The following is a 27,608-nucleotide window of genomic DNA, read 5'->3' as shown; positions in this document are numbered from 1 at the left end:
TGTAACATTAAAAATGTTGTTGTGTCAATTCATTGCCACATGATATCCAAATAATCGTAAGGTATGAATGTGTCATACTTACCAATTATTCTTTCTTGATTTCCTGAAGTTTAATTATGATATGATTATCATATAATCATATTGCATGCACATAATATAAACTTTATCGAGGGGCCCAGAGATATCATCACTTATATTAACATATAAGGTACAATGGTTTCTTGATACGTATCGTTCTTCCGCATAAGTTATATGCACTGCAGTAACTGCCTTTATAACTCCTGGTTAAAGAGAGCGTTGGACAGTACCAACAATACACATCCCTTATGTAAGAAAAATAAATATCTCAACCAAAGAATTCTAGACACAATGGAATATCAATGACACAGAACACAATCCATATGATATTTCATTCTTGGGTCTGTCCAGTGCCATACATCTCCATGTATGCACATGTGTGATTAGATCGATAACTCCTTATCGTATAACCTATAGAACATGGCCATCATCTAATCACCACACTTATCTTATATGGTCAACCAGTGTACCTTTGCTGATTGCCAAGATAAGGAACATTTAAGAGTAAACAAATTTATTCATTGTGAAGTTCTACAATTTAAGTCATGAACTCAAATGATCCACTAATATGAATATTCAAGGTACAAAATGATAAAATCATTCACTAATAAACTAAACATATCATAGATATGATCTGGGACTAGGACACCAACACTAACATTTCTAAACACCAAAACACAACACAACACATTTTCTTGGCGTAATTTATCTGTCATGGTTGTTTTTCTTCTTATTAGTTGCTTAGTTAACTTAAGAAGATCACATTTTTACAATAATCTTGTATATTTCTTCTTGTCATAAAGACGTGTGTGCTGAAGCCGTGAACCGAAATGAGGTTAGGCCTAGAGAAGTGACCAGTTGGAGTGTTGTATTAGGATTTTGAAATTGTCCTAGTATCGTGCCATATAGAAACACTAATAGGGTGCTTCAAACACAATCAATTGGAGTGTAGTATTGGCATTGCAAATGTCCTATTATCGTGCCATATACGGACACTACTAGAGTAATCTAAACATCTTTAATTAGAGTGTTGTATTAAGGTTGTAATTGTCCTATTATCGTGCCATATAAAGACACTAATAGTGTGCTCCAAACACAATCAATTGGAGTGCTGTATTAAGGTTGTAAATACCATTTTACTTGCCATATAGGGACAATACTAGAGTGCTCTAAACAACTTTAATTGGAGTGTTGTATTAGGGATATTGCCCTATTATCGTGCCATATAGAAATACTAATAGGGTGCTTCATACACAATCAATTGGAGTGTAGTATCGGCGTTGTAAATATCCTATTATCGTGCCATATAGGGACACAACTAGAGTGCTCTAAACATCTTTAATTAGAGTGTTGTATTAAGCTTGTAATAGCCCTATTATCGTGCCATATAGAGACACTAATAATGTGCTCTAAACACCATCCATTGGAGTTTTGCATTAGGGTAGTAAATGCACTATTATCTTGCTTTATAAGGACACTACTATAGTGCTCCAAACACATTTAATTGGTGTGTTGTATTAGGGTTGTAATTGCCCTATTATCGTGCCATATAGAAACACTAATAGGGTGCTTCAAACACAATCTATTGGATTGTAGTATTGGCGTTGTAAATGTCATATTATCGTGCCATAGAGGGACACTACTAGAGTGCCGCAAACACATTTAATTGGAGTGTTGTATTAGGGTTGTAATTGCCTTATTATCGTGTCATATAGAAACACTAATAGGGTGCTTCAAACACAATCAATTGGAGTGTAGTATTGTTGTTGTAAATGTCCTATTATCGTGCCATATAGGGACACTACTAGAGTGCTCTAAACATCTTTAATTAGAGTGTTGTACTAAGGTTGTAATTGCCTTATTATCGTGCCATACAGAGACACTAATAGTGTGCTCCAAACACCATCAATTGGAGTTTTGCAATAGGGTTGTAAATACCATTTTACTTCTCATATAGGGACAATACTAGAGTGCTCTAAACATCCTTAATTGGAGTGTTGTATTAGGGTTGTAAATTCCCTATTATCGTGCCATATAGAAACACTAATAGGGTGCTTCAAACACAATCAATTGGAGTGTAGTATCGGCGTTGTAAATGTCCTATTAGAGTGCTCCAAACACATTTAATTGGAGTGTTGTATTAGGGTTGTAATTGCCCTATTATCGTGCCATATAAAGACACTAATAGTGTGCTCCAAACACGATCAATTGGAGTGTAGTATTGGCAATCTAAATGTCCTATAATCGTGCCATATAGGGATACTACAAGAGTGCTCTGAACATCATCGATTAGAGTGTTGTATTAAGGTTGTAATTGCCCTATTATCGTGCCATATAAAGACACTAATAGTATGCTCCAAACACGATCAATTGGAGTGTTGTATCAGGGTTGTAAATACCATTTTACTTGCCATATAGGGACAACACTAGAGTCCTCTAAACATCTTTAATTCGAGTGTTGTATTAGGGTTGTAAATGCCCTATTATCGTGCCATATAGAAACACTAATAGGGTGCTTCAAACACAATCAATTGGAGTGTAGTATTGGCATTGGAAATGTCCTATAATCGTGCCATATAGGAACACTACTAGAGTGCTCTAAACATATTTAATTAGAGTGTTGTATTAAGGTTGTAATTTCCCTATTATCGTGCCATATAAAGACACTAATAGTGTGCTCCAAACACGATCAATTGGAGTGTTGTATTAGGGTTGTAAATACCATTTTACTTGCCATATAGAGACAACACTAGAGTCCTCTAAACATCTTTAATTCGAGTGTTGTATTAGGGTTGTAAATGCCCTATTATCGTGCTATATAGAAACACTAATAAGCTGCTTCAAACACAATCAATTGGAGTATAGTATTGGCGTTGTAAATGTCCTATAATCGTGCCAGAGAGGGACACTACTAGAGTGCTCTAAACATCTTTAATTATAGTGTTCAATAAAGGTTGTAATTGCCCTATTATCGTGCCATATAAAGACACTAATAGTGTGCTCCAAACACCATCAATTGGAGTGTTGTAAATACCATTTTACTTGCCATATAGGGACAACACTAGAGTGCTCTAAACATCTTTAATTCGAGTGTTGTATTAGGGTTGTAAATGCCCTATTATCGTGCTATATAGAAACACTAATAAGGTGCTTCAAACACAATCAATTGGAGTGTTGTATTAGAGTTGTAAATACCATTTTACTTGCCATATAGGAACAACACTAGAGTCCTCTAAACATCTTTAATTCGAGTGTTGTATTAGGGTTGTAAATGCCCTATTATCGTGCTATATAGAAACACTAATAAGGTGCTTCAAACACAATCAATTGGAGTATAATATTGGCGTTGTAAATGTCCTATAATCGTGCCAGAGAGGGACACTACTAGAGTGCTCTAAACATCTTTAATTGTAGTGTTCAATAAAGGTTGTAATTGCCCTATTATCGTGCCATATAAAGACACTAATAGTGTGCTCCAAACACCATCAATTGGAGTGTTGTAAATACCATTTTACTTGCCATATAGGGACAACACTAGAGTGCTCTAAACATCTTTAATTCGAGTGTTGTATTAGGGTTGTAAATGCCATATTATCGTGCCATATAAAAACACTAATAGGGTGCTTCAAACACAATCAATTGGAGTGTAGTATTGGCGTTGCAAATGTCATATTATCGTGCAATAGAGGGACAGTACTAGAGTGCTCGAAACATCTTTAATTAGAGTGTTGTGTTAAGGTTGTAATTGCCCTATTATTGTGCCATATAAAGACACTAATAGTGTGCTCCAAACACGATCAATTGGAGTGTTGTATTAGGGTTGTAAATACCATTTTATTTTCCATATAGGGACAACACTAGAGTGCTCTAAATATCTTTAATTCGAGTGTTGTATTAGGGTTGTAAATGCCCTATTATCGTGCTATATCGAAACACTAATAGGGTGCTTCAAACACAATCAATTGGAGTGTAGTATTGGCGTTGTAAATGTCCTATCATCGTGCCATATAGGGACACTACAAGAGTGCTCTGAACATCTTCAATTAGAGTGTTGTATTAAGGTTGTAATTGCCCTATTATCGTGACATATACAGACACTAATAGTGTGCTAGAAACACGATCAATTGGAGTGTTGTATTAGGGTTGTAATACCATTTTACTTGCCATATAGGGACAACACTAGAGTGCTCTAAACATTTATAATTGGAGTGTTGTATTAGGGTTGTAAGTGCCCTATCATCGTGCCATATAGAAACACTAATAGGGTGCTTCAAACACAATCAATTGGAGTGTAGTATTGGCATTGTAAATGCCCTATTAGAGTGCTCCAAATACATTTAATTGGAGTGTTGTATTAGGGTTGTAATTGCCCTATTATCGTGCCATATAAAGATACTAATAGTGTGCTCCAAACACGATCAATTGGAGTGTTGTATTAGGGTTGTAAATACAATTTTACTTGCCATATAGGGACAATACTAGAGTGCTCTAAACAACATTATTTGGAGTGTTGTATTGTGGTTGTAAATGTCCTATTATCGTGCCATATAGAAACACTAATAAGGTGCTTCAAACACAATCAATTGGACTGTAGTATTTGCATTGTAAATGTCATATTATCGTGCCATATAGGGACACTACTAGAGTGCTCTAAACATCTTTAATTAGAATGTTGTATTAAGGTTGTAATTGCTCTATTATCGTGCCATATAAAGACACTAATAGTGTGCTCCAAAAACGATCAATTGGAGTGTTGCATTAGGGTTGTAAATGCACGATTATCTTGCTTTATAGGGACACTACTAGAGTGCTTCAAACACATTTAATTGGAGTGTTGTACTAGGGTTGTAAATGCCCTATATTCGTACCAAACAGAAACAGTAATAGGGTGCTTCAAACAAAATCAATTGGAGTGTAGTATGGGCGTTGTAAATGTCCTATTATCATGCCATATAGGGACACTTCTAGAGTGCTCTAAACATCTTTAATTAGAGTGTTGTATTAAGGTTGTAATTGCCCTATTATCGTGCCATATAAATACACTAATAGTGTGCTCCAAACACGATTAATTGGAGTGTTGTATTAGGATTGTAAATACCATTTTACTTCTCATATAGGGACAATACTAGAGTGCTCTAAACATCCTTATTTGGAGTGTTGTATTAGGGTTGTAAATGCCCTATTACCGTCCCATATGGAGACACTAATAGTGTGCTCCAAACACCATCAATTGGAAACACTAATAGGGTGATAAATGTCCTATTATCGTGCCGTACAGAAACATCTTTAAACACAATCAATTGGGGTGTAGTTTTGGCATTGTAAATGTCCTATTATCGTGCCATAGAGGGACTCTACTAGATTGCTCTAAACATCTTTAATTAGAGTGTTGTGCAGAAACACTAATAGGGTACTTCAAACGCAATCAATTGGATTGTAGTATTGGCGTTGTAAATGTCCTATTATCGTGCCATATAGGGACCCTACTAGATTGCTCTAAACATCTTTAATTAGAGTGTTGTATTAAGGTTGTAATTGCCCTATTATCGTGCCATACGGAGACACTAATAGTGTGCTCCAAACACCATCAATTGGAGTTTTGCATTAGGGTTGTAAATGCACTATTATCTTACTTTATAGGGACACTACTAGAGTGCTCCAAACATATTTAATTGGAGTGTTGTAAAGTGTAGTATTGGCGTTGTAATTGTCCTATTAGCGTGCCATCAATTGAAGTGTAGAAACTCTAATATGGTGCTTCAAACACCATCAATTGATAAATGCCCTATTATCGTGCCGTACAGAAACACTAATAGGGTGCTTCAAACACAATCAATTGGAGTGTAGTATTGGCTAGACATTTGCTAAACCCGGAACGGGTAGAACCCGTTTTGCCCGGCCCGTACCCGTTACCCGTGGTACCCGTACCCGTTGCCCGGGTACAAACGGGTAGACGGGTAGACGGGTACGGGTAATAAACGGCCCGGATAACATGATTTAAAAAATAACCCGTTGTACTCGTACCCGTCTACCCGCCAACCCGTACCCGCCTACCCGTACCCATCTACCCGCATACCCGTACCCGTTACCCGTACCCATCTACCCGCATACCCGTACCCGTTACCCGTATCCGACCCGTTTCACTTCAAAAAAATTTGAATTTTTTTGAAAAAAACAGAAAAAAGGGGAAAAACAGAAAAAAAAAAAAAAAACGGGCGGACCGGACCCGTACCCGGACTCGTACCCGCAGTACCCGTACCCGTCAACTCGCAACGGGTACGGGTAATAAACAGACCGGATATAGGTTTTGGCCCAATTACCCGTCTACCCGTTACGGGTTTTACCCGTACCCGACCTACCCCTTTACCCGTCCTACCCGTTACCCGTCACGGGTTACCCGTTAGCAAATGTCTAGTATTGGCATTGTAAATGTCCTATTATCGTGCCATATAGGGACCCTACTAGATTGCTGTAAACATTTTTAATTAGAGTGTTGTAATTGCCGTATTATCGTGCCATATAAAGACACTAATAGTGTGCTCCAAACACGATCAATTGGAGTGTTGTATTAGGGTTGTAAATACCATTTTACTTGCCCTATTATCGTGCCATACAGAGACACTAATAGTGTGCTCCAAACACCTTCAATTCGGGTGTTTTATTAGGATTGTAAATGCCTTATTATATTAACATATATAGACACTACTAGAGTGCTCCAAACGCCTTCAATTGGAGTGTTGTATTAGGGTTGAAATTGCCTTATTATTGTGCCATATAGAGACACTAATAGTGTGCTCCGAACACGATCAATTGGAGTGCTGTATTAGGGTTGTAAATACCCTTTAATCTTGCCATATAGGGACACTACTAGTGTGCTCTAAACATTTTTAAATGGAGTGTTGTATTAAGGTTGTAAATGCCCTATTATCATGCCATATAGAGACACTAATAGTTTTCTCCAAACACCATCAATTAGAGTGTTATATTAGGGTTGTAACTGCCTTATTCTCTTCACTTTTAGGGACACTACTAGAGTGCTCCAAACACAATAAATTGGAGTTTTGTATTAGAGTTGTAAATGCCCTATTATCTTGTCATACAGGGACACTACTAGAGTGCTCTAAATACCTTCAATTGGAGTGTTGTATTAGGGTTGTAATTGCCCTATTATCGTGCCATATTGAGACATTAATAGTGTGCTTCAAACACCATCAATAAGAGTGTTGTATTAGGATTGTAAATGCCGGATTATCTTTCTATATAGAGACACTACTAGAGTGCTATAAACACCATCAATTGGAGTGTTTTATTAGGGTTATAAATGCCCTATTATCTTGCCTTATAGGGACACTCCTAGAGTGCTCCAAATACCTTGAATTGGAGTGTTGTATGAGGGTTGCAAATGCCCTATTATCTTAACATATATAGACACTATTATAGTGCTTCAAACACCTTCAATGTGAGTGTTGTATTAGGGTTGAAATTGCCTTATTATCGTGCCATATAGAGACACTAATAGTGTGCTCAGAACACGATCAATTGGAGTGCTGTATTAGGGTTGTAAATACCCTTTAATCTTGCCATATAGGGGCACTACTAGAGTGCTCACATCTTTAATTGGACTGTTGTATTAAGGTTGTAAATGCCCTATTATCGTGCCATATAGAGACACTAATAGTGTGCTCCAAACACCATCAATTGGAGTGTTGTATTGGGGCTGCAAATCTCGTATTATTGTGCCATATAGAGACACTAATAGTGTGCTCTAAACATCTTCAATTCGGGTGTTTTATTAGAATTTAAAATACCCTATTATCTTAACATATATAGACAGTATTAGAGTGCTCAAAACACCTTCAATTGGAGTGTTGTATTGGGGTTGTAATTGCCTTATTGTCGTGCCATATAAATACACTAATAGTGTGCTCCGAACACGGTCAATTGGAGTGCTGTATTAGGGTTGTAAATACCCTTTAATCTTGCCATATAGGGAAACTACTAGAGTGCTCTAAACATCTTTAATTGGAGTGCTGTATTAAGGTTGCAAATGCCCTATTATCGTGCCATATAGAGACACTACTAGAGTGCTCTAGACACCTTCAATGGGAGTGTTGTATTAGGGCTGTAAATGCCCTATTATCGTGCCATATAGCGGCACTAATAGTGTGCTCCAAACACCTTCAATTCAGGTGTTTTATTAGGATTGTAAATACCCTATTATCTTAACATATATAGACAGTACTAGAGTGCTCCAAACACCTTCAATTGGAGTGTTGTATTGGGGTTGTAATTGCCTTATTGTCGTGCCATATAAATACACTAATAGTGTGCTCCGAACACGGTCAATTGGAGTGCTGTATTAGGGTTGTAAATACCCTTTAATCTTGCCATATAGGGAAACTACTAGAGTACTCTAAACATCTTTAATTGGAGTGTTGTATTAAGGTTGTAAATGCCCTATTATCATGCCATATAGAGACACTAATAGTGTGCTCCCAACACCATCAATTGGACATATTGTATTAGCGTTGTAAGTACCCTATTATCTTTCCATATAGAGACACTACTAGAGTGCTCCAAACACCTTCAATTCGGGTGTTTTATTAGGATTGTAAATGCCTTATTATATTAACATATATAGACACTACTAGAGTGCTCCAAACCCCTTCAATTGGAGTGTTGTATTAGGGTTGAAATTGCCTTATTATTGTGCCATATAGAGACACTAATAGTGTGCTCCGAACACGATCAATTGGAGTGCTGTATTAGGGTTGTAAATACCCTTTAATCTTGCCATATAGGGACACTACTAGTGTGCTCTAAACATTTTTAAATGGAGTGTTGTATTAAGGTTGTAAATGCCCTATTATCATGCCATATAGAGACACTAGTAGTTTTCTCCAAACACCATCAATTGGAGTGTTATATTAGGGTTGTAACTGCCTTATTCTCTTCACTTTTAGGGACACTACTAGAGTGCTCCAAACACAATCAATTGGAGTTTTGTATTAGAGTTGTAAATGCCCTATTATCTTGTCATACAGGGACACTACTAGAGTGCTCTAAATACCTTCAATTGGAGTGTTGTATTAGGGTTGTAATTTCCCTATTATCATGCCATATTGAGACATTAATAGTGTGCTTCAAACACCATCAATAAGAGTGTTGTATTAGGATTGTAAATGCCCTATTATCTTTCTATATAGAGACACTACTAGAGTGCTATAAACACCATCAATTGGAGTGTTTATTAGGGTTATAAATGCCCTATTATCTTGCCTTATAGGGACACTCCTAGAGTGATACCTTGAATTGAAGTGTTGTATGAGGGTTGCAAATGCCCTATTATCTTAACATATATAGACACTATTATAGTGCTTCAAACACCTTCAATGTGAGTGTTGTCTTAGGGTTGAAATTGCCTTATTATCGTGCCATATAGAGACACTAATAGTGTGCTCAGAACACGATCAATTGGAGTGCTGTATTAGGGTTGTAAATACCCTTTAATCTTGCCATATAGGGGCACTACTAGAGTGCTCACATCTTTAATTGGACTGTTGTATTAAGGTTGTAAATGCCCTATTATCGTGCCATATAGAGACACTAATAGTGTGCTCCAAACACCATCAATTGGAGTGTTGTATTAGGGTTGTAAATGCCCTATTATCTTTCAATATGGAGACACCACTAGAGTGCTCCAAACACCATGAATTGGAGTGTTGCATTAGGGTTATAAATGCCCTATTACCTTGCTTTATAGGGATACTACTACAGTGCTCCAAACACTATCAATTAGAGTCTTGTATTAGGGTTGTAACTGCCTTATTATCTTGCCTTTTAGGGACACTACTAGAGTGCTCGAAACATCTTCAATTGGTGTGTTGTATTAAGAATGTAAATGTCCTATTATCTTGCCATATAAGGACACTACTAGAGTGCTCCAAACACATATAATTCGAGTGTTGTATTAGGGATGTAAATGCACTATTATCTTGCCATCTGGACACACTACTAGAGTGCTCCAAACACCTTCAATTGGAGTGTGATGCGCGCAAAAGCGTATGCACAAAGTTTCAGTACAATAAGATGTACCTTTTAAACCTTTAACACGCGTTTGAGTTAAATTGCAAGTGCACAATTCTATCAAAGTAGTATTTGAGGTGTCGTACCACAGGGAGTATGATAAAAACTTAGTTTAAACTTTAGTAATAAATTTCAGAAAATAAAAGGAAAGTAAAGTGCAATAAAAGTAAATTGGGGGGGGGGGGGGTTGTTCTAACAAATCCTAAGGTTGGGTTCAATACCCAAAATGAGTTTGAAACAAATATTGTAAATAAAAGCAAAAGAAAGGAATTGATTTGTTTTCAAGATTTAGAGATCTAGGGGTCTTTGGTCTACATTCCCTTGCTAATTCTATTTATTCGGTATTTGTTTAAGTTCATGTATGATTTGATGAGGTTTCTAACCTAATATGTCATTAAGGTTCACTTTCGTGAATTAATAACGTGTCTAAGTAATTCGGACTTCACGGTTAGGTCCTTCACCCTAGCTACTTAGACCATAAGCTCTTATTAGTCTCTCCTCTCCTCAAATATTGATACTTCACGATTAAGTCCTTCATACCAATACCCGATTCGATTTGAGATGTCCTAATTAGGGTTTGCCTTCACGGTTAGGTCCTTCACCAAATTCCTAACCTTAATTTATGTAGTTCCGGCTTAGATTACAAATTGGTTAGATCCTAATCCAAACCTAGGGTATTTGCATTCATAATTTGGTACTCTCCTCTCATCCTAGCAATATTGGTTCTTTCGAATCCAACATAGGACTATTGCGATTTCAAGTACTAATCATGTAATTAACACAAATGATAAATCACAGAAATTAACATCAAATCCCATAAAAAAATTATAACAAAGACAAATAACTGAATAAGATACAATTAAACAAGTTCATGCATTGACCTAAACCCCTAGAGAGAGATCTACTCCCTCATGGAGAGATCCATTACAAAAAATTGGCAAAGTAAGAAGAAATGAAATAAAGAAATGATTACACCCTTTATTGGATCAAAATCCTCAATCTTGCCGAATCTTGCTCAGGAAACCCTTCTTCTCCTTGCTTGAAAGCTTTCCTTCAAAATTTATCGCTATGTGTGGAGAGAGAGAATGAGATAATGGATGGGAAGAGATTATTCTCGATGTAGAATGAACCCCCTCTTTTATAGCCAAGTATCATGCCCAATTAAGAGCCTAGGAAGTGGAGTTAGTGGGTGTTATATTTGGATTGTTTCCCAGGATACCTTGTCCACAGTTGGCTGTAAAACACGTCCCTGGTGCCAAAAATAGAAACCGTGTTGAAACTGTGTAAATTTGGCTTTCCTGCGGGTCCAGTGCGGATGGCTGATCCGCACTGCGGGTGGTCTCACCCGCACTGAGTCTAAGTTTCCTTATTTAACTTCTGCGAATTAGCTGAGTGCGGATGAAAATGCGGATGGATGACCCGCACTGCGGGTGGATTCTGCTTTCTGAAGTTTCTGAAATTGGCCAAGTCTTGAGTGCGGTTGGGCTCATCCGCACTGCGGGTGGAACTTCATCTGCACTAGGCTCGGGAAAAATTCCTGCGCAGCGCTTGGATGTTGGAAATACGGCTAAGTACTCAGTGCGGCTGCACTGATCCGCGGTGCGTGTGGTTGATCCGCACTGAGGAGTATTTTCGCCATTTTCCATCATTTTCTGCAATGAAAAGCCAAACAACCACAGTAACTTGATTCCAGGTGTATTTTAATCGCTTTATATTAAAATTACAAGATATTTGAGATTGTTTTATGATAAAATCTAGATCAAATGTGTATATAATTTATGCTTATCAGAGTGTTGTATTGGTATTGTAAATGCCCTATTATCTTGTCATATAGGGACACTACTAGAGTGCTCTAAATACCTTCAATTGGAGTGTTGTATTAGGGTTGTAATTGCCCTATTATCGTGCCATATAGAGACACTAATAGTGTGCTCCAACCACTATCAATAAGAGTGTTGTATTAAGGTTGTAAATACTCTTTTATCTTTTCATATAGGGACACTACTACAGTGCCCCAAACACTATCAATTGGAGTGTTGTATTAGGGTTGTAACTGCCTTATTATCTTGCCTTTTAGGGACACTACTAGAGTGCCCCAAACACAATCAATTGAAGTTTTGTATTAGGGTTGTAAATGCCTTATTATCTTGTCATATTGGGACACAACTAGAGTACTCTAAACACCTTCAATTGGAGTGTTGTATTAGGGTTGTAATTGCCCTATTATCGTGCCATATAGAGACACTATTATAGTGCTCCAAACACCATCAATTGGAGTGTTGCATTACGGTTGTAAATGCCTTATTATCTAGCTATCTGAAGACACTACTAGAGTGCTCCAAACACCATCAATTGGAGTGTTTTATTGGGGTTGTAAATGCTCTATTATCTTTCCATATATAGACACTACTAGAGTGCGTCAAACACCATCAGTTGGAGTGTTTTATTTGGGTTGTAAATGCCCTTTTATCTTTCCATAGAGGGACACTACTATAGTGCTCCAAACACCATCAATTTGAGTGTTGTATTAGGGTTGTAACTGCCTTATTATCTTGCCTTTTAGGGACACTACTAGAGTGCTCCAAACAAAATCAATTGGAGTTTTGTATTAGGGTTGTAAATGCCCTATTATCTTGTCATACAGGGACACTACTAGAGTGCTCTAAATACATTCAATTAGAGTGTTGTATTAGGGTTGTAATTGCCCTATTATCGTGCCATATCGAGACACTAATAGTGTGCTTCAAACACCATCAATAAGAGTGTTGTATTAGGGTTGTAAATGATTTATTATCTTTCCATATAAGGACACTACTAGAGTGCTATAAACACCATCAATTGGAGTGTTGTATTAGGGTTGCAAATGCCCTATTATCTAGCCATCTGAAGACACTACTAGAGTGCTCTGAGCACCATCTATCGAAGTGTTTTATTAGGGTTGTAAATTCCCTATTATATTTTCATAAAGAGACACTACAAGAGTGCTCAAACACATTGAATTGGAGTGTTGTATTTGGGTTGTAAATGCCTTATTATCTTGCCAAAGAGAGACTTTACTAGAGTTCCCCAAACACCTGCAATTGGTGCGTTGTATTAGGGTTGTAAATGTCCTATTATCGTGCCATATAGAGACACTAGTAGTGTGCTCCAAACACCATAAATTGTAGTGTTGTGTTAGGGTAGTAAATGCCCTATTAGCTTGCCATATAGGGACACTACTAGAGTGCTTTAAATACCTTTAATTGGAGTGTTGTATTAGGGTTGTAAATGCTCGATTATCGTGCCATATAGAGACACTACTAGATTGCTCCAAACACTATCAATTGAATTGTTGTATTAGGGTCGTAAATGCCCTATTATCTAGTCATCTGAAGACACTACTAGAGTAGGGTGCACATTAACAGTATATGGATCTGATGCATCAAGCAAAGTAAGTAGCATGACAATCAATGATACATCCATTTATATCATACTTTTCCACTAAAAGTTCCTGTTAATTTGCAGCTCTATATTGTGTACCTGGGAGAAAAAAGACACAATGATTCGAAGCTCGTAACAGCCTCGCACTATGAGATGCTAACTCCTCTTTTTGGAAGGTTTTATTTTATTTCCCCTTCTCTTCTATAGAAGCTTATGATGTGATCTTCATTTAATTTGCAAATAGTTGAAATTATATTGAGTGCCTCTCTTTATGTTATCTAGCTACATACATATATGGTTTACTATACAATATTACAATGTATTAATTGCTCATATATATATGTGAAACAGTAAGGAGGAAGCAAGGAATTCAATTGTGTACAGCTATAAGCATGGATTCTCGGGTTTTGCTACAATGCTAAATGAATCTCAAGCACAAATTCTTTTAGGTGATAATCTACTAATAAATTTATTTCAAGCTTTTCCGTCTCAAACAAGTTCATTGAAGTGCACCGTGTGCATAGTAACAGTTAATAAGCCAGTTTATACCAATATTAGAGACTACAAAACATGATGTTGACAAGTACAACTATAAGAGACATTTCTAGAATAAGTCAATAAATAGTAATTAAAGTTGATCTTTTCTTTTATTACCACTTGCTATCTCGATCTTTTTCTGCTTTAATATTTTTATTACCTCTTTTAACAGAAATGCCAGATGTGATTAGCGCACCTAATTAATCACAAGTTTACAGTACACACAACACGCAGCTGGGACTTTCTTGGGCTTGATTATAACTCCAGAGACAATGCACTACTTCAGAAGGCATAGAGAAGATATAATTATTGGAGTAATAGACACAGGTAAAATTTAATCAGTTGCAATCCTATGAAATGCTTGTATGTATATACAAGACTATAACCTTGATTACATCGATGCTTGTTACAATATAAAATTCTTCAGTTCAGAAATATTCGATATTTTCCCTTCAAAAATGCTTTTTTCCTCATGTGATTCTGTGTTCATGAGCTCCAAACTTAATAAATAACTAAATATTATCGCATAGGGAGATGCTGTTCTGTTCTCTGAAAACTAATCAGTTCACCAAGATAATTACTATGAAAATACATGGAAAGGAACTCATTATTGGACTCACTGATAAGGACCTCTTAAATTTCAACAGGTATATGGCCCGAATCCGAAAGCTTTGATGTTACCGGGTTTGGACCCGCACCGAAATGGTGGAAAGGCAAATGTGAAACTGGTGCCTCATTTGGTGCCAGCAAGCAACTGCAGCAATAAAATCATCGGTGCACGTTGGTACGCCAATGATATGTCTTCCAGTGACCTCAAAGGGGAATACTTGTCACCTAGAGACTACAGTGGTCACGGAACCCACACTGCCTCTATAGCTACAGGCAAGGGTTTTTATCTTTTTTGAGTAAAGGTTAGAGGTCAAGCCATCTAACTATTTAATATCCACAAAGCATTGCTCCTTCTGGGTTTCGAACTTGCGACCTCCCACACGGAGAGCTTTGCATTTGCCATTAGACTTTATATATATAGATGTGTCACCTGTATTCTTCCAGTTATTCCTATAGCGTTTGGATGAATACTAAATTAATAATTAATAATATTCCTTAATTGGATATTGCATCATGATCTTTATAAATTAGATACCAAGATACAACCATGAGGAAAACCTATCAGTAGGAGGATATAGAAAACATATTACCGAAAAAAGAAAATGATCATAAACCACAAGAAATTTCAATTTAATTAGATGGCTCAATTTTCATTGCTTGTTGCAGGTAATGTAGTATCGAACACGAGCTTCCATGGCTTGGCAGCAGGATCTGTCAGGGTAGGAGCCCCACGTGCTAGGATAGCCGTTTACAAGGTGTGCTGGGGTCAAGGAAAGATATGCACTCATGCCAGTATTCTCGCAGCCATAGATGATGCGATAAATGATGGTGTCGATATCTTATCTATATCTATTGGTGGCAGCGTGGATGAGGTTCCTGGAATGTTGCATGCCGTTGCAAAAGGGATTAGTGTAGTTTTCTAAGCTGGAAATGAAGGACCGGCACCTCAGAGTGTAAAGAATAATTCTCCTTGGGTGATAACTGTGGCTGCTAGCACGCTTGGAAATCGTCAGAAATTTGTGATGTTGGTATTTCTTAATTAATTTGAGAAAACTTGTTTTCAGAGATATGTTGCTCATTAATCAGTTAATTGTTTTCATTTGCAGGGTCAGTCAGTCTTTTATGAAAGTAAGATACCTTACAATAACAATTTCACTGAGCTTGTTTATGGCAGGAGGTATAAAAATATCTTGCATAAGATTTAATTAATTTTACAATAATCCAAATTATGTTCAACTGAAAAGTAATAGTTTATTTTTTGGCAAGCAAAGTAAGAATTAAGTTATTTTCTTTCTTTCTTTACAGTTGTGATAACATTACATTAACCGAGCAAAATGTAACCGGGAGGATTGTGTTGTGCTATGATCCAACTACAGTTGCACAAATTTTACCTTGGTCAAACTTTAAGAAAGCATCACAAAATGTACTTATTGCTGGAGGTAGGGGTCTCGTATATGCTCAGTACACAACAAATATCCTTTCACCATCTGATGGAATCCTGTACGCTCTAGTAGATTTGAAATTGCGAACAAAATCTTCTCCTATATTGTCTCCACAAGGTAAACGCAGAAGAGGAAATAAAAAATTCTACAAGAATTCAATATATTTTAATTTTTTTTTCCAATAAGGCTTGAAAATTTGAGTTTAATCCATTGTGTAATTGTATAATTTGAAAGCAGGAACCCACTGGTAAAAATCTCTCCGGTATATAGTATAGAAGGAGAACAAGTACTGGCACCAAAAATCGCAGCATTTTCATCAAGAGGACCAAACCCGACATTTCCCGGTATCGTCAAGGTATGTGTTTCATAATTCAATTAATAGAGAAATTGGGGGAAGTTGTCTCTAACAATACACACAGAGAGCTTGTGAATTGAATTAATATATTTTTCTAATGGGATGTACAGCCTGATATAGCAGCACCTGGAGTGAACATCCTGGCTGCTATGCAAGGAGGTTATCGGTTTGATTCTGGTACCTCCATGGCATGTCCACATGTGAGTGGAATTGTTGCACTTCTCAAATCTGTGCATCCTGATTGGTCCCCTGCTGCCATAAAATCTGCAATTGTCACCACAGGTTAGTTTCAAGTTTTCAGTTCGATCCCTTTATTTTCTAAGTTAAAGTGACTCCTTTTCAAATAATATGCTCGAAAAATAATGAGAACTTGCTATATGTTTTTATTAATTCCTCTCTTTTTTTTGGGGGGGTTCTGCTTGTTTTGCACAAATGAGACATGTACCAAGCCTAACAGTACAAAAATTTGATATATTAATTAATATCACCAATTTTGAACACTTGCAGCTTGCATTATTTTTCTTGTTATTAGTATAAAGTATAAACTACCTTGTTTTTTTTCAGCATCTGTTGCTGATGCATATGGTGTACCAATAGAAGCTGAGGCAACTCCGAGGAAACTTGCCGATCCATTTGACTATGGTGGCGGTCACATTGACCCTAACAAGGCTTCTGATCCGGGTCTAGTCTATGACATAGACCCAAATGATTACACCAAGTTCTTCAACTGCACTCTCGGCCCATCTGACGATTGCGACACATCCGTAGGTCACCTGTACCAACTAAATGTCCCATCAATCGCTGTACCAGATCTCAAGGATATCATGTCTGTTTTCCGAACTGTTACCAATGTGGGGCCCGCTAACTCGACTTACAAGGCTTTTGTACAGCCTCCGGCTGGAGTCACTGTATTCGTTGAGCCGAACTTGATTTCTTTCGATAGTAGTAAGAATGTAGAGACATTTAAGGTGACTTTTGTGGCAAATCGCAAGGTGCAAGGAGATTACACATTTGGAAGCTTGATTTGGTCTGACAGCTTGAACCACTCGGTACGGATTCCAATTGCTGTTCGTACCATCATTCAAGATTTTTATGCAGATACTGCTTAATTCTGATGGCTCGGAAGCTAATTTGTAAACTCAATTGATTTATGAGCAGTTTTTTTTTTTTGATAATAAAAATTAAAAAGTCAGTGCCTACAGTGTTTTTAGGCTTGGGTGAAAATCGTTCAAATAAAATAAAATTGATTTGTTCTGCTGGGAATCTTTGCTTTCAATTCTACTTTTGTCAAATAAAATTGATTCGGTGCAGCTGCTCACATGTCATCAGTACTATTCTTGACATTGGAATAATAAAAGGTTAACATTTTCCGAATTAATACTATATTAAAGAAAACAATCTAAACAATATTTATACAATTTTCAAGTTTTATTTCCTTATCTGTCTTAATATTATTTTTAAATAAATTGAAAACAATAATTCAAATAATATTATTTATTTTATCATCATCATCATCATCATCATCATCATCATCATCATCATCATTATTATTATTATTATTATTATTATTATTATTATTATTATTATTATTATTATTATTATTTTAACTAATGTTACATTTGTTTTGAACTTTAAAAGTGGGAAGTCATTAACCACTTCTTGCATTTAAAACAACCTAGGCACCTTGCTAATTGCTCTTACCAAACACACAAAATAAATAAAAAATACTTATCGTACTTACTGTAATAAATGCAAATAAGTTTTTTTATATTTTATGAAAAGGAGAACACCACAATAATCCATACTAAAGACTATTTCGCAAATCAAAACCTTCACTTATACTTTAAAAAATATGATCACAAATCAAATTTTATATTGACACGTACATTTGGCAATGAGGATTGTTAACAAGTCTTTACAGAATCTCCTGAAAATGCATCCAAAACATGGAGCTAATAATTATCTACCTTTCCGTCCTCTTTTATAAAATTGCATATAGTTTATAATTACTTTAATCTCTCAATTTATGTAGAATTTACACTTCTTTTTAATCTCAAAAACCAATTTAACGAATCAAATAAATTAAAATAAAATAATATATATCTAATTAGACTTCTTTGTAATAAAAATAAATTTAGGGACATGGGTGAATAGACTTTTAGAGTCTTTGGTCAAAAATAACCATAAAATAAAATAATATATATGTAATTGGACTTCTTTTTAATAAAATAAAAATTTGAACTATCGACGATCGATTAAACTTCTAAGATATTTGGTTAAAAATAGCCAAAAAATAAAATAATATATAATCTCAAAGTTTGAATTCGCATCTTTGAAATATCTCTCAAAGTTTGAAAAAAAATTAAAAGGGCCGCACTATGATAATGCGGATTCCTAAATGGGACCGCATTATCATAGTGAGTCCCCATTAAATGGGACCGTATTAGTGCGTCTGTGGTAATTTTGAAATTTTCGAGAAACAAGAGTTTTTTATTTATTTTCTTGAACAAATGATATATTTAAAAATTTCAGATTTGACTCCGACAGTACATTGGTTTGATAACATGTTTAAGTTGTAACTTACATGTTTTAATATGAAACGGGCCTAGTAGTTAGCCTTATTTTCAGAAAAATAAAAGAACTTGCAACCTTCCAATCAGAATATATTGCTTTTACCCAATAAGATAGACGTAAGACTAATTCTTATAATTTAATTATGTATAGGAAGCACCATCTGTACGATATTATTATTTTTTGTATTAAGATAATATTGATATAATCTTTCTAGCTAATCGTGGATACCATCAAACCACGTACTCTTGATTTTTTTGACCATTTCTAGTCTCTAATTAATTTTTTGGCACTACAACAACAAAAAATACGGTGGAACCTGTATCATTGGAACAGAAGATATTTACTTAAAATAGTATAAAACTAAGTTCCTACGCCCGGTGAGCATATATAACCCTCGGACGTGTGCTTTGTAAATACCATAGCTTAAGTAATCATATATAGAAAGATAAAGATGGAACTTTCTTTGCAACAGGATGACAAATTAATTTATGAAAAAAATTAATCATCCCTTTGCACTAAATCTAAGGTCTAATGAAAAGAGGATATAAGATCCTTAAAAATTGCTCTAGGTATAGGGGTGTCAATGGGTATGATACGGGTAGGGTGGAAACATTTTTATACTCATACCCATTAAGAATTGACTTTACTCATATTTTATACTTAAGAATTCATCGACTTTACCCACTAAGAATTGATCTCACCCTACTCTACCATTATCTGTTAAAATTAACAGGTAACAAAACAGTTGCGGGTGAATAACGAATAATACTAATATAATAATTAATTTTGTTATATTTTAGAAATAGAATATCAAAACTCATTTATTTCACACATACGCAATCACATTACTAATGAAAAAATAAAAAATAAAAATTGTGCAATCAATTCCAACTAAATTGTTTTTGTTTCACATATTGAGAGAATTTAAAAACATGAATATTTGTTCCGACAAATTCAATTATTTAACTAAATAACAAAATATGCAAATAAAAATAGTATGTTTAAAATATTTCTTATAGCAAAAAACATACACTGAAAAACAAAAATACAATCTAATTAATTATTGCTCAAACATTATCATATAATTTTATTATATGTAATTACTCTACAGGGTAACGGATACGAAATAGCCTTTATCTGTACCCTTACCCACTTAGCTAACGGAAAAAAAGTTCTTATTCATACACATAATCAATAAGCCAACGAAAAAAAAATACCCATACCCGCCACCTTATCAAATACGGTACTGGCAGGGGATAAATGATTAAAAGGGTATCATTGACACCCCTAGCTCCAGGCCTATTATATATCACACGTTCATTCCTATTGTTAGGATTTGTGCTGCAGTAATTATCTCAAAGTTCACTTTTTATTGACTTCAAATTCTACTATGCAGTTTTGGTTTATTTTAAAAAAAAATTAAATATGTGGTCCTTAGGACGAATGTAAAATGTTGATCATTCAAAAGAGTAGTTTGCTTTTTAGGGGAAATTTCTGTCAATCTGACACGAAACTGTTTGACTAGCTTTCTTTTTTGAAATGCCATGACAGCAATGGTGAGTATATCGTATCATATGATTCATATCTCTAACATAAGGTTCATTTGGGGTCACATATGATGTGGCCACAAAAGATCGAATTACAATAACCTCTTCTTGGCGCACATACGTACAGGGCATATTTAAAAAATTTAAATTACCTAGCTTTTTCTTCCTGACCAAGCAATTGACCTCAAAAACCCATTTCCATGGGGTTTTTTTTTTTCTACAAAATAAAACCTCACTCAAACATAATTAAACCATTCAATTTCTTGTAGTAATTTCAATAACCACAATGTCAAAATCTGCCTTCCTCGTAGCCATCATTCTTGTTTTATCCCTTCAATCCTCCGCCATACAATTCACCGAAAAGGACCTTGAGTCCGAAGAAAGCCTCAAAGACCTATTTGAGCGGTGGCTATCCTGCCACGGCTTGACGAGGGACCTCGATGACAAGGCCAAAAGGTTCAATGTATTCAAGGACAATGTCATGTACATTAACGAGTTCAACAAGCAAGGCCATTCCTACGAGCTCGGGCTAAACAAGTTTAGTGCCATGACGAACGAGGAGTTCTCGAGCACATATGCCAATTTAAAAATCAACTGTGAGGCGCTAGAGGGTGAATGTCATTCTTCTGACATCTACATGTATGAGAACGTTAAGAGTGTTCCTGATTTCATCGATTGGAGGGAGAAGGGGGTTGTTACCTCAGTCAAGGATCAAGGCCCTTGTGGTAAGTTAATTTCTTATGAACATGCACATCCAAATTTCTCCAAAGGCCAGACAAAATTTAATGGTTTAAATATATCAAAGATAAGACCTTATTAATCAATAATCAGCTCACTTTTTTAATTTGTGATCTAGGTTCAAGCTGGGCTTTCTCGACAATTGCAGCGGTAGAGGCAATAACTGACATTAAGAAAAAAAGGCTGGTTCCCTTGTCAGAGCAACAGTTGGTCGACTGCAACAAAGATAATGACGCTTGCATAAATGGAAACGTGGATCGTGCTTTCGGGTACATACGGAAAAGTGGAGGTATCACCTCTGAGGATAATTATCCCTACACTGCCAAGCAGGGGACATGCCACCCTTCCAAGGTAACTGTTGTCTTTCTTTTATTTTTTTAATTTTTTAAAATTTTGATAAATTATGATCTTTCAGCCAATTTTGCTCTTTTTCCAAAATTATGGCCTTCAGCACCAACTAATGTTTATTCTCTCTCTCTCTCTAAATATACAGCGAATTCATGTATCAATCGATGGGTATCATAACGTTCCTCGCAACAATGAAAAGGCTTTGATGAATGCCGTTGCATATCAGCCTGTTTCAGTTGTTATCGACGCAGGTGGAGCCTCTTTCATGAACTACAGAACGGTACTTCTCCAAATGACAACTAACAAGTACCATTATAGTAATTGTGATGAATTTGAATTAGCTTACTTCAATTACCTGATGTACCATAAATCCATAAGAAATGTGTGCTAATCTAATAAATTAATCAATCCTTGGCAGGGTGTCTTCAGCGGGCCGTGCAGCACTCAGATGAACCATGCAGTTACCATAGTTGGGTACGGGGCTGAATCAGATGGCACGAAGTACTGGATCATTAAGAACTCGTGGGGCTTGAGCTGGGGTGATGGCGGCTACATCAAGATGAAGCGCAACATCAAAGACAAAATGGGGCTGTGCGGCATCGCCAGGTGTGCCTCATTTCCCAAAAAGAAGAAGCACGCCGAGGATGAGCTCTAATCAATTAAGTTCTTAAATTTAGGGAGTATAAATCTATAATCAAGTCCTGATATGTGATATCCAACTTGAAGAAATTTTGTCAATTTATATTGTGATTTAAGTATTTACTAGATGTCATGCTGCTCTCTTTCTTTGGATTCTGGTTTTCTATTGTTATGATGATCTGCAAATTTTGCATTTATGCTTTTTTTTTTTCTTGGATTCTTACATGTGCAAGCTCAACTTATTATTTCTTACAGTTATACTTTGTAATAAATATGAATGGAAGTTCATGTACTCTACGGAAGTCAGTAAACCATAAAAGAATCTGGAATTGCAATACCAGTTATCAGTGAGAATTTATAATATTGGAAGAAATACTCTCAAACATAATGATGGGGAATCTAAATCAACAATAAATACAAAAATTCCAACTTTTAAAAGACACGTTATTATTATTATTACTATTATTATTATTATTGTTATTGTTGTTGTTGTTGTTATCTACCTTGGCTTTGTGACTCTCGATGGATTTCATTTTTAGTCTACCCCAACTTGTTTGGAAATAAAGACATGATTTTTGTATTGTTGACACTACTCCAAAACTGCGGTCTTTTATCGGGTACTGATAGAGACCACCACAATAGAAGAAACAAAAGTTCTTCTAGTGGTTCTATACTAATAGTAGATTAACCATATTCTATCAGTACAAAACACATTACTGATAGAAGAATTACACTTCCTCTACCGGTAGTATATTATGTACCGATAGAAGGAATGTGATTCTCCTATCAGTACTATATCATTTACCAATACAAAATGATATTATTATTTTTAATTTCATTTATAAAAGTAGCAAACTCCCCAATTGCTAGTCATATTAATCATAAACAAACATAGATAATACAATATATATAGACCATCATCGGAAACATTCAACAATTAAATTTTACTATTTTACTATTTACAATATTATATCTCTCTCGAGATGGGCTACGGTGAGTTGCGAAGTAAAATGCGTTTCTACTTCACGCTGTATTTTTATTTTGAAAGTCCAAACGACCGATCCGAACCGTTAGATGTTTAATCCATATTGAAATGTGCTTGGAGACCAAATTTTATATTTTTTGGAATTTTTTTACTATTTATTAAGCATTTTTGAAAATTGCTGTTTTGCTGTGAACAGTAAAAACAGTAAAATTTTCTGGACCATCAGATCAGCGACTTTCAAAATTGCTTAATAAATAGTAAAAAAATTCTAAAAAATGTAAAATTTGGTCTCCAAGCACATTTCAATATGGAGAACAAGATGAACGGTTCGGATCGACGTTTTGAACTTTAAAATCGCAAAATATGAGCGTGAAGTAAAATAGTCGCTTTACTTCGCAACTCACCGTAGCTCATCTCTCTCTCTCTCTCTATATATATATATATATATATATATATATATTAATCAAAACCAAAAGAAGAAAACATACATATCTTCATAAACAAAAGAAGAAAACTTACACGTCTCCATAAACAAAATAGGAAGTTATAAAGATCACTATGTAGTATTTTTCTTTTAAAGGTATGCCGAGGACTGCTTATTTAAAATAAAATAAAATAAAAAATAATAAAAACAATCATTCATGTACTATACTTGCAGCTAGCAACGATCCCTTTTCTCTTTGAACCTCATGCTGCGGTGTGACCCAATTAATAAGAGCCTCTCTTTTCTTCTCAAACCTAAGAGCATCTACATCCCTAAAACTGAAAAACTGAAAAGGATTTCTAAATAACTGTTAACTACTTTTTAGAAATTATGGTCTTTAAAGTTTCTAACTCTCACATCCCTCAAACTCATTTTAGAGTTTCTATTAAGCCACGTCAGCAACAAATTAAAAAGGAGAAACAATTTGAGCTAATCATTTGGTCAACATAGAGTTTATAAACAGTTTCTTAATAAGAAACTTTCCTGCATAGTTTCTAAATAATTAAGAAACTCTCCCACATCCCTGAAACTGGATTAGAAACTGCCACGTCAGATTAGAAACTCTAATAGTTTCAGGGATGTAGATGCTCTAAGGCTACGGCGTGCGTCTCAATGGGTGCTGTGTACGTACACCCCTATGGAAACAGCCTTGCCCTTGATTACTCAAACTTTCAGGTATCTCATAGAATACGGACTTCTTGGGAGCTGTGTACACCCCTATGGAAACAGCACCTAGCCCACATGGCACAGGCGTACAGCTCAATTTGATTATTCAAATTAATACGGAGAACCTGTAGTCATGACTCATGAAGACTTGTACGCCTCAATTTGATTATTCAAATTAATACAGAGAACCTGTAGTCATGACTCATGAAGCCTTCTTAATTTAATTTAATCCTGGTAATGAGAGTTGACATTTGTTGATGCGATGAAATCGTCTACCATTACCAATCAATTATTAATTTGTGCCTCTGGAAATCAACTCCCTCTCAGATCTGCTGCATTTCTCCCTCTCATTCCTGCATTCCTTTCTCTGTTGAAGATTTTGTCTAGTCTCAAACACAAGGTATACAAACTTTGTCTGATCATCTGCTTGCTTTCTTCTGCTTGCATACAGTCCCTGTAATATGTATTACTATGCGATGAAAAAAGGTGATCTTCTTTTACTTGTTCGATCGTTTCATATCACACATTTATAGAACAAACAGATCAGATATTATTATTTCTCCCTGAGGTGAATAATAGAAAAAACGGAAACGGGAGGTTGGGTTCATGGACATTGCACCAAGTCAGTGTGATGTGTAGTCTATATCGATTTGCATTTAGATTCATGTAGACACTTCAGATTCGTATAAGAAAGATGGGTTTAAATTTGTACAGATTTAAACCCATCTGCACGTATCTAAACGTGGATCAAACACTTATTTAGACCGACCATCGAACCAAACTCGGATTGATTATAATAGAAAACCTCTCGCTCCCTAGAGGAAACAATCCCTGTGCTAGTGTGTTATCATTTTATTTTTATTATTATTAGTTGTTAAGCTATAATGGATAAATGTCATATCACATATATATCCAATTGACATGTCAAGCGTAAATAAACATTATTACATTGTGACTTTACATTAATATATGTTGTAAATACATCAGGCTTTAATCTGAATGTGAGATTTCTCTCTCAAAGGAGAAATGGAATGTGATTTTTTACTCTTTGGTTGACTAGAGACAATTTAACACAAACACAAGTTCAACGGAGACAACACGATCTGACGAAGAAAAACTCCATCCCAAAATTACGTTTGAAGCATAGAAATTTGGTTAGAATCGAATTGCAACGCGGGAAGAGACATCACTTCTTTCTTATACCTCCTGTCACGCAGCTGAGCCGACAGGTGATATTGACGGCTCCGACAATCACAAAGCTCTGACCAGGTAACGATCAAGCCCTCCTTATATCAATTTGTTTACCTTTCTCGTTTGTCCTTTACTTTTTATTTTATTTTCGCTGAAGTTGTAAACTGTAATTGGTGGCATAGATGACAAATTAGGAGAAAACGTCGCTATTTTTTTTAATGCCACCTTACTACTACAGAATAGGAGATATACACAGTTAAAAAAAGGCTAATAATACACAGATCCTGGCTAGCCGGATTAAGAGGGTGTGTGTGCCTACGGGCTTATGTCCAAAAAAAAAATTACACACAGATCCACAGCTGTGTACGAGCATATAATGTGTGAAAGTGTCAATAAATAATACACAGTTCTATAATCATGTCTATATTCACTCTATACAAACATACATTTTAAAAGAACCGTGCTTGATTGTCCAAAAAAAAGGCGCTACGACATGCCATTTTCGCACTGTTCTCGAGTGTATTGAAAAAGATACACGTACACAAATATTCTACTGATACCATGTATGATGTAAATAACGGTATCAGTAGAATATCCGTGCGTGATAATTTTTTTTATATATAATGCTTATTTTTTTAGGCATTAAACATAAAATTAAATTACGCATACATAAAATTAATTACTACATTTCGACATGAGCAAATTTTTGTGTTTTTCTCTTTCATCTAAAATTTGTGTACAAATACATAAAAGGCAAACTTACAAATATAACCCTATAGAAAAAGGATATTACAAATGGTGAGATAAGAGGCGTATACAACAATCTCCACCTTGGATCGAAATATCACCTTAAAAAAAAAAAGCAACAAAAACAAACAACCAACATAAATTAGATTTGAACAATAGTTGAACTCATGGTCGGAATAGATTTGGTGAGTATATCAGATGGATTGTCAACAGTGCCAATCTTCTTTATATGTACTATACCCTTCGAGATAACATGCCAATAACAAAATAATACTTAATATCAATTTGTTTGCTTCTTTTGTGATACACATGATTCTTTGCCAAGTGAATGGCACTTGTTTTCCCTAACAACACATAGAAGGGGGTGAATATGGGCTTGTTTAAAATTTTAAGTCCTATATATTAAATACTGATGTATAAAATTAAACCTTTGTGCAAGTGTGTGCTAATGTGCTGTTCTTGGCGGAATCAAGAACTTGTATAGTGAAGTATAGTAAAATAAGTAAAGTTTAGAAAAGTAAATAGATGAGTTAGAGAAGGTGACATAGGAGTTGTTAACGGAGTTCGGCCAACTAAAGGACCTACATCTCCGGGGCACCGCGACCTAAGTTGGGCATGCCTTTCTATTACCCAAGAAGAAAATACAAGTTGGAACCGGTGAAACAACACTCCCACGTTCCAAAGAACAAGGAGCACAAATGGCTCAAACAGAGAAATGAGCACACATAGCTCAGAAGCAAGCACCACAGCTTGGAGTAGGCGAGTAACAAAGGCTTTAAGTCCAGACACTCACTGACTATCACTCTACACTCACAATGATCAATTTAGGTGAAGTGTATTTGAGGTTGTTGGAAAGTTATATATGGTTTAAGCACAAGCAACAATGGACTGACTAAACCTTTCAAAGGATTTTAAAAGTGGAGGTAATGGGACAAAATCAGAGCTAATAATATTTATAAACCCTAATTGTCTACTTTACTACTAATTTGCAAGCGCATGAATCAATTTATATAGTATAGATCAAGGTGTCGATCCATAGGGATGGTGTATCAAGAGATCTAATTGCAAATCAAGTCTAGGTTATCGATTCTTTTAGGTTGGTTTGGTTATTTAAGTACTTGGTTGATTGTTTGGTTGTTTAGTTACAACAGTGTAGTAAGTA

At 35.6% G+C, this 27,608-nt stretch overlaps 2 protein-coding genes and 1 pseudogene across 3 annotated transcripts in view; 2 read left to right on the top strand and 1 right to left on the bottom strand.

Moving 5' to 3' along the window:
* The window catches only part of LOC144561872 (protein-L-isoaspartate O-methyltransferase 1-like), a 54,877-nt gene that overhangs the window by 11,716 nt on the left and 15,553 nt on the right, over positions 1–27,608 (bottom strand). The window lies entirely within an intron of this gene.
* LOC144568504 (subtilisin-like protease SBT3.5) lies at positions 13,630–17,636 on the top strand (annotated as a pseudogene). Its single transcript, XR_013515679.1, has 9 exons — positions 13,630–13,760; positions 13,936–14,033; positions 14,294–14,448; positions 14,769–15,003; positions 15,397–15,907; positions 16,036–16,289; positions 16,410–16,527; positions 16,638–16,809; positions 17,092–17,636. The product of XR_013515679.1 is annotated as a subtilisin-like protease SBT3.5 (transcript).
* Positions 20,935–22,389, top strand: LOC144568412 (vignain-like). The gene is made up of 4 exons (XM_078318796.1): positions 20,935–21,373; positions 21,505–21,737; positions 21,880–22,014; positions 22,153–22,389. The coding sequence occupies exons 1-4, from the start codon at positions 20,935–20,937 to the stop codon at positions 22,387–22,389; spliced, it is 1,044 nt and encodes a 347-aa protein (XP_078174922.1).

This window comes from Carex rostrata, chromosome 1 (genome assembly GCF_964058835.1).
Source record: "Carex rostrata chromosome 1, lpCarRost1.2, whole genome shotgun sequence".
NCBI classification, from domain to species: domain Eukaryota; kingdom Viridiplantae; phylum Streptophyta; class Magnoliopsida; order Poales; family Cyperaceae; genus Carex; species Carex rostrata.
The sequence above is the reverse complement of the archived record's forward strand: the minus strand, read 5'-3'. Positions and strand labels throughout refer to the sequence as shown.

Coding starts and splice junctions, on each gene's coding strand:
- LOC144568412 (XM_078318796.1), top strand. CDS start 20,935: ATGTCAAAATCTGCCTTCCTCGTAGCCATCATTCTTGTTTTATCCCTT. Junction 21,374..21,504: donor CAAGGATCAAGGCCCTTGTG/GTAAGTTAATTT, acceptor TTTGTGATCTAG/GTTCAAGCTGGGCTTTCTCG. Junction 22,015..22,152: donor CTTTCATGAACTACAGAACG/GTACTTCTCCAA, acceptor AATCCTTGGCAG/GGTGTCTTCAGCGGGCCGTG.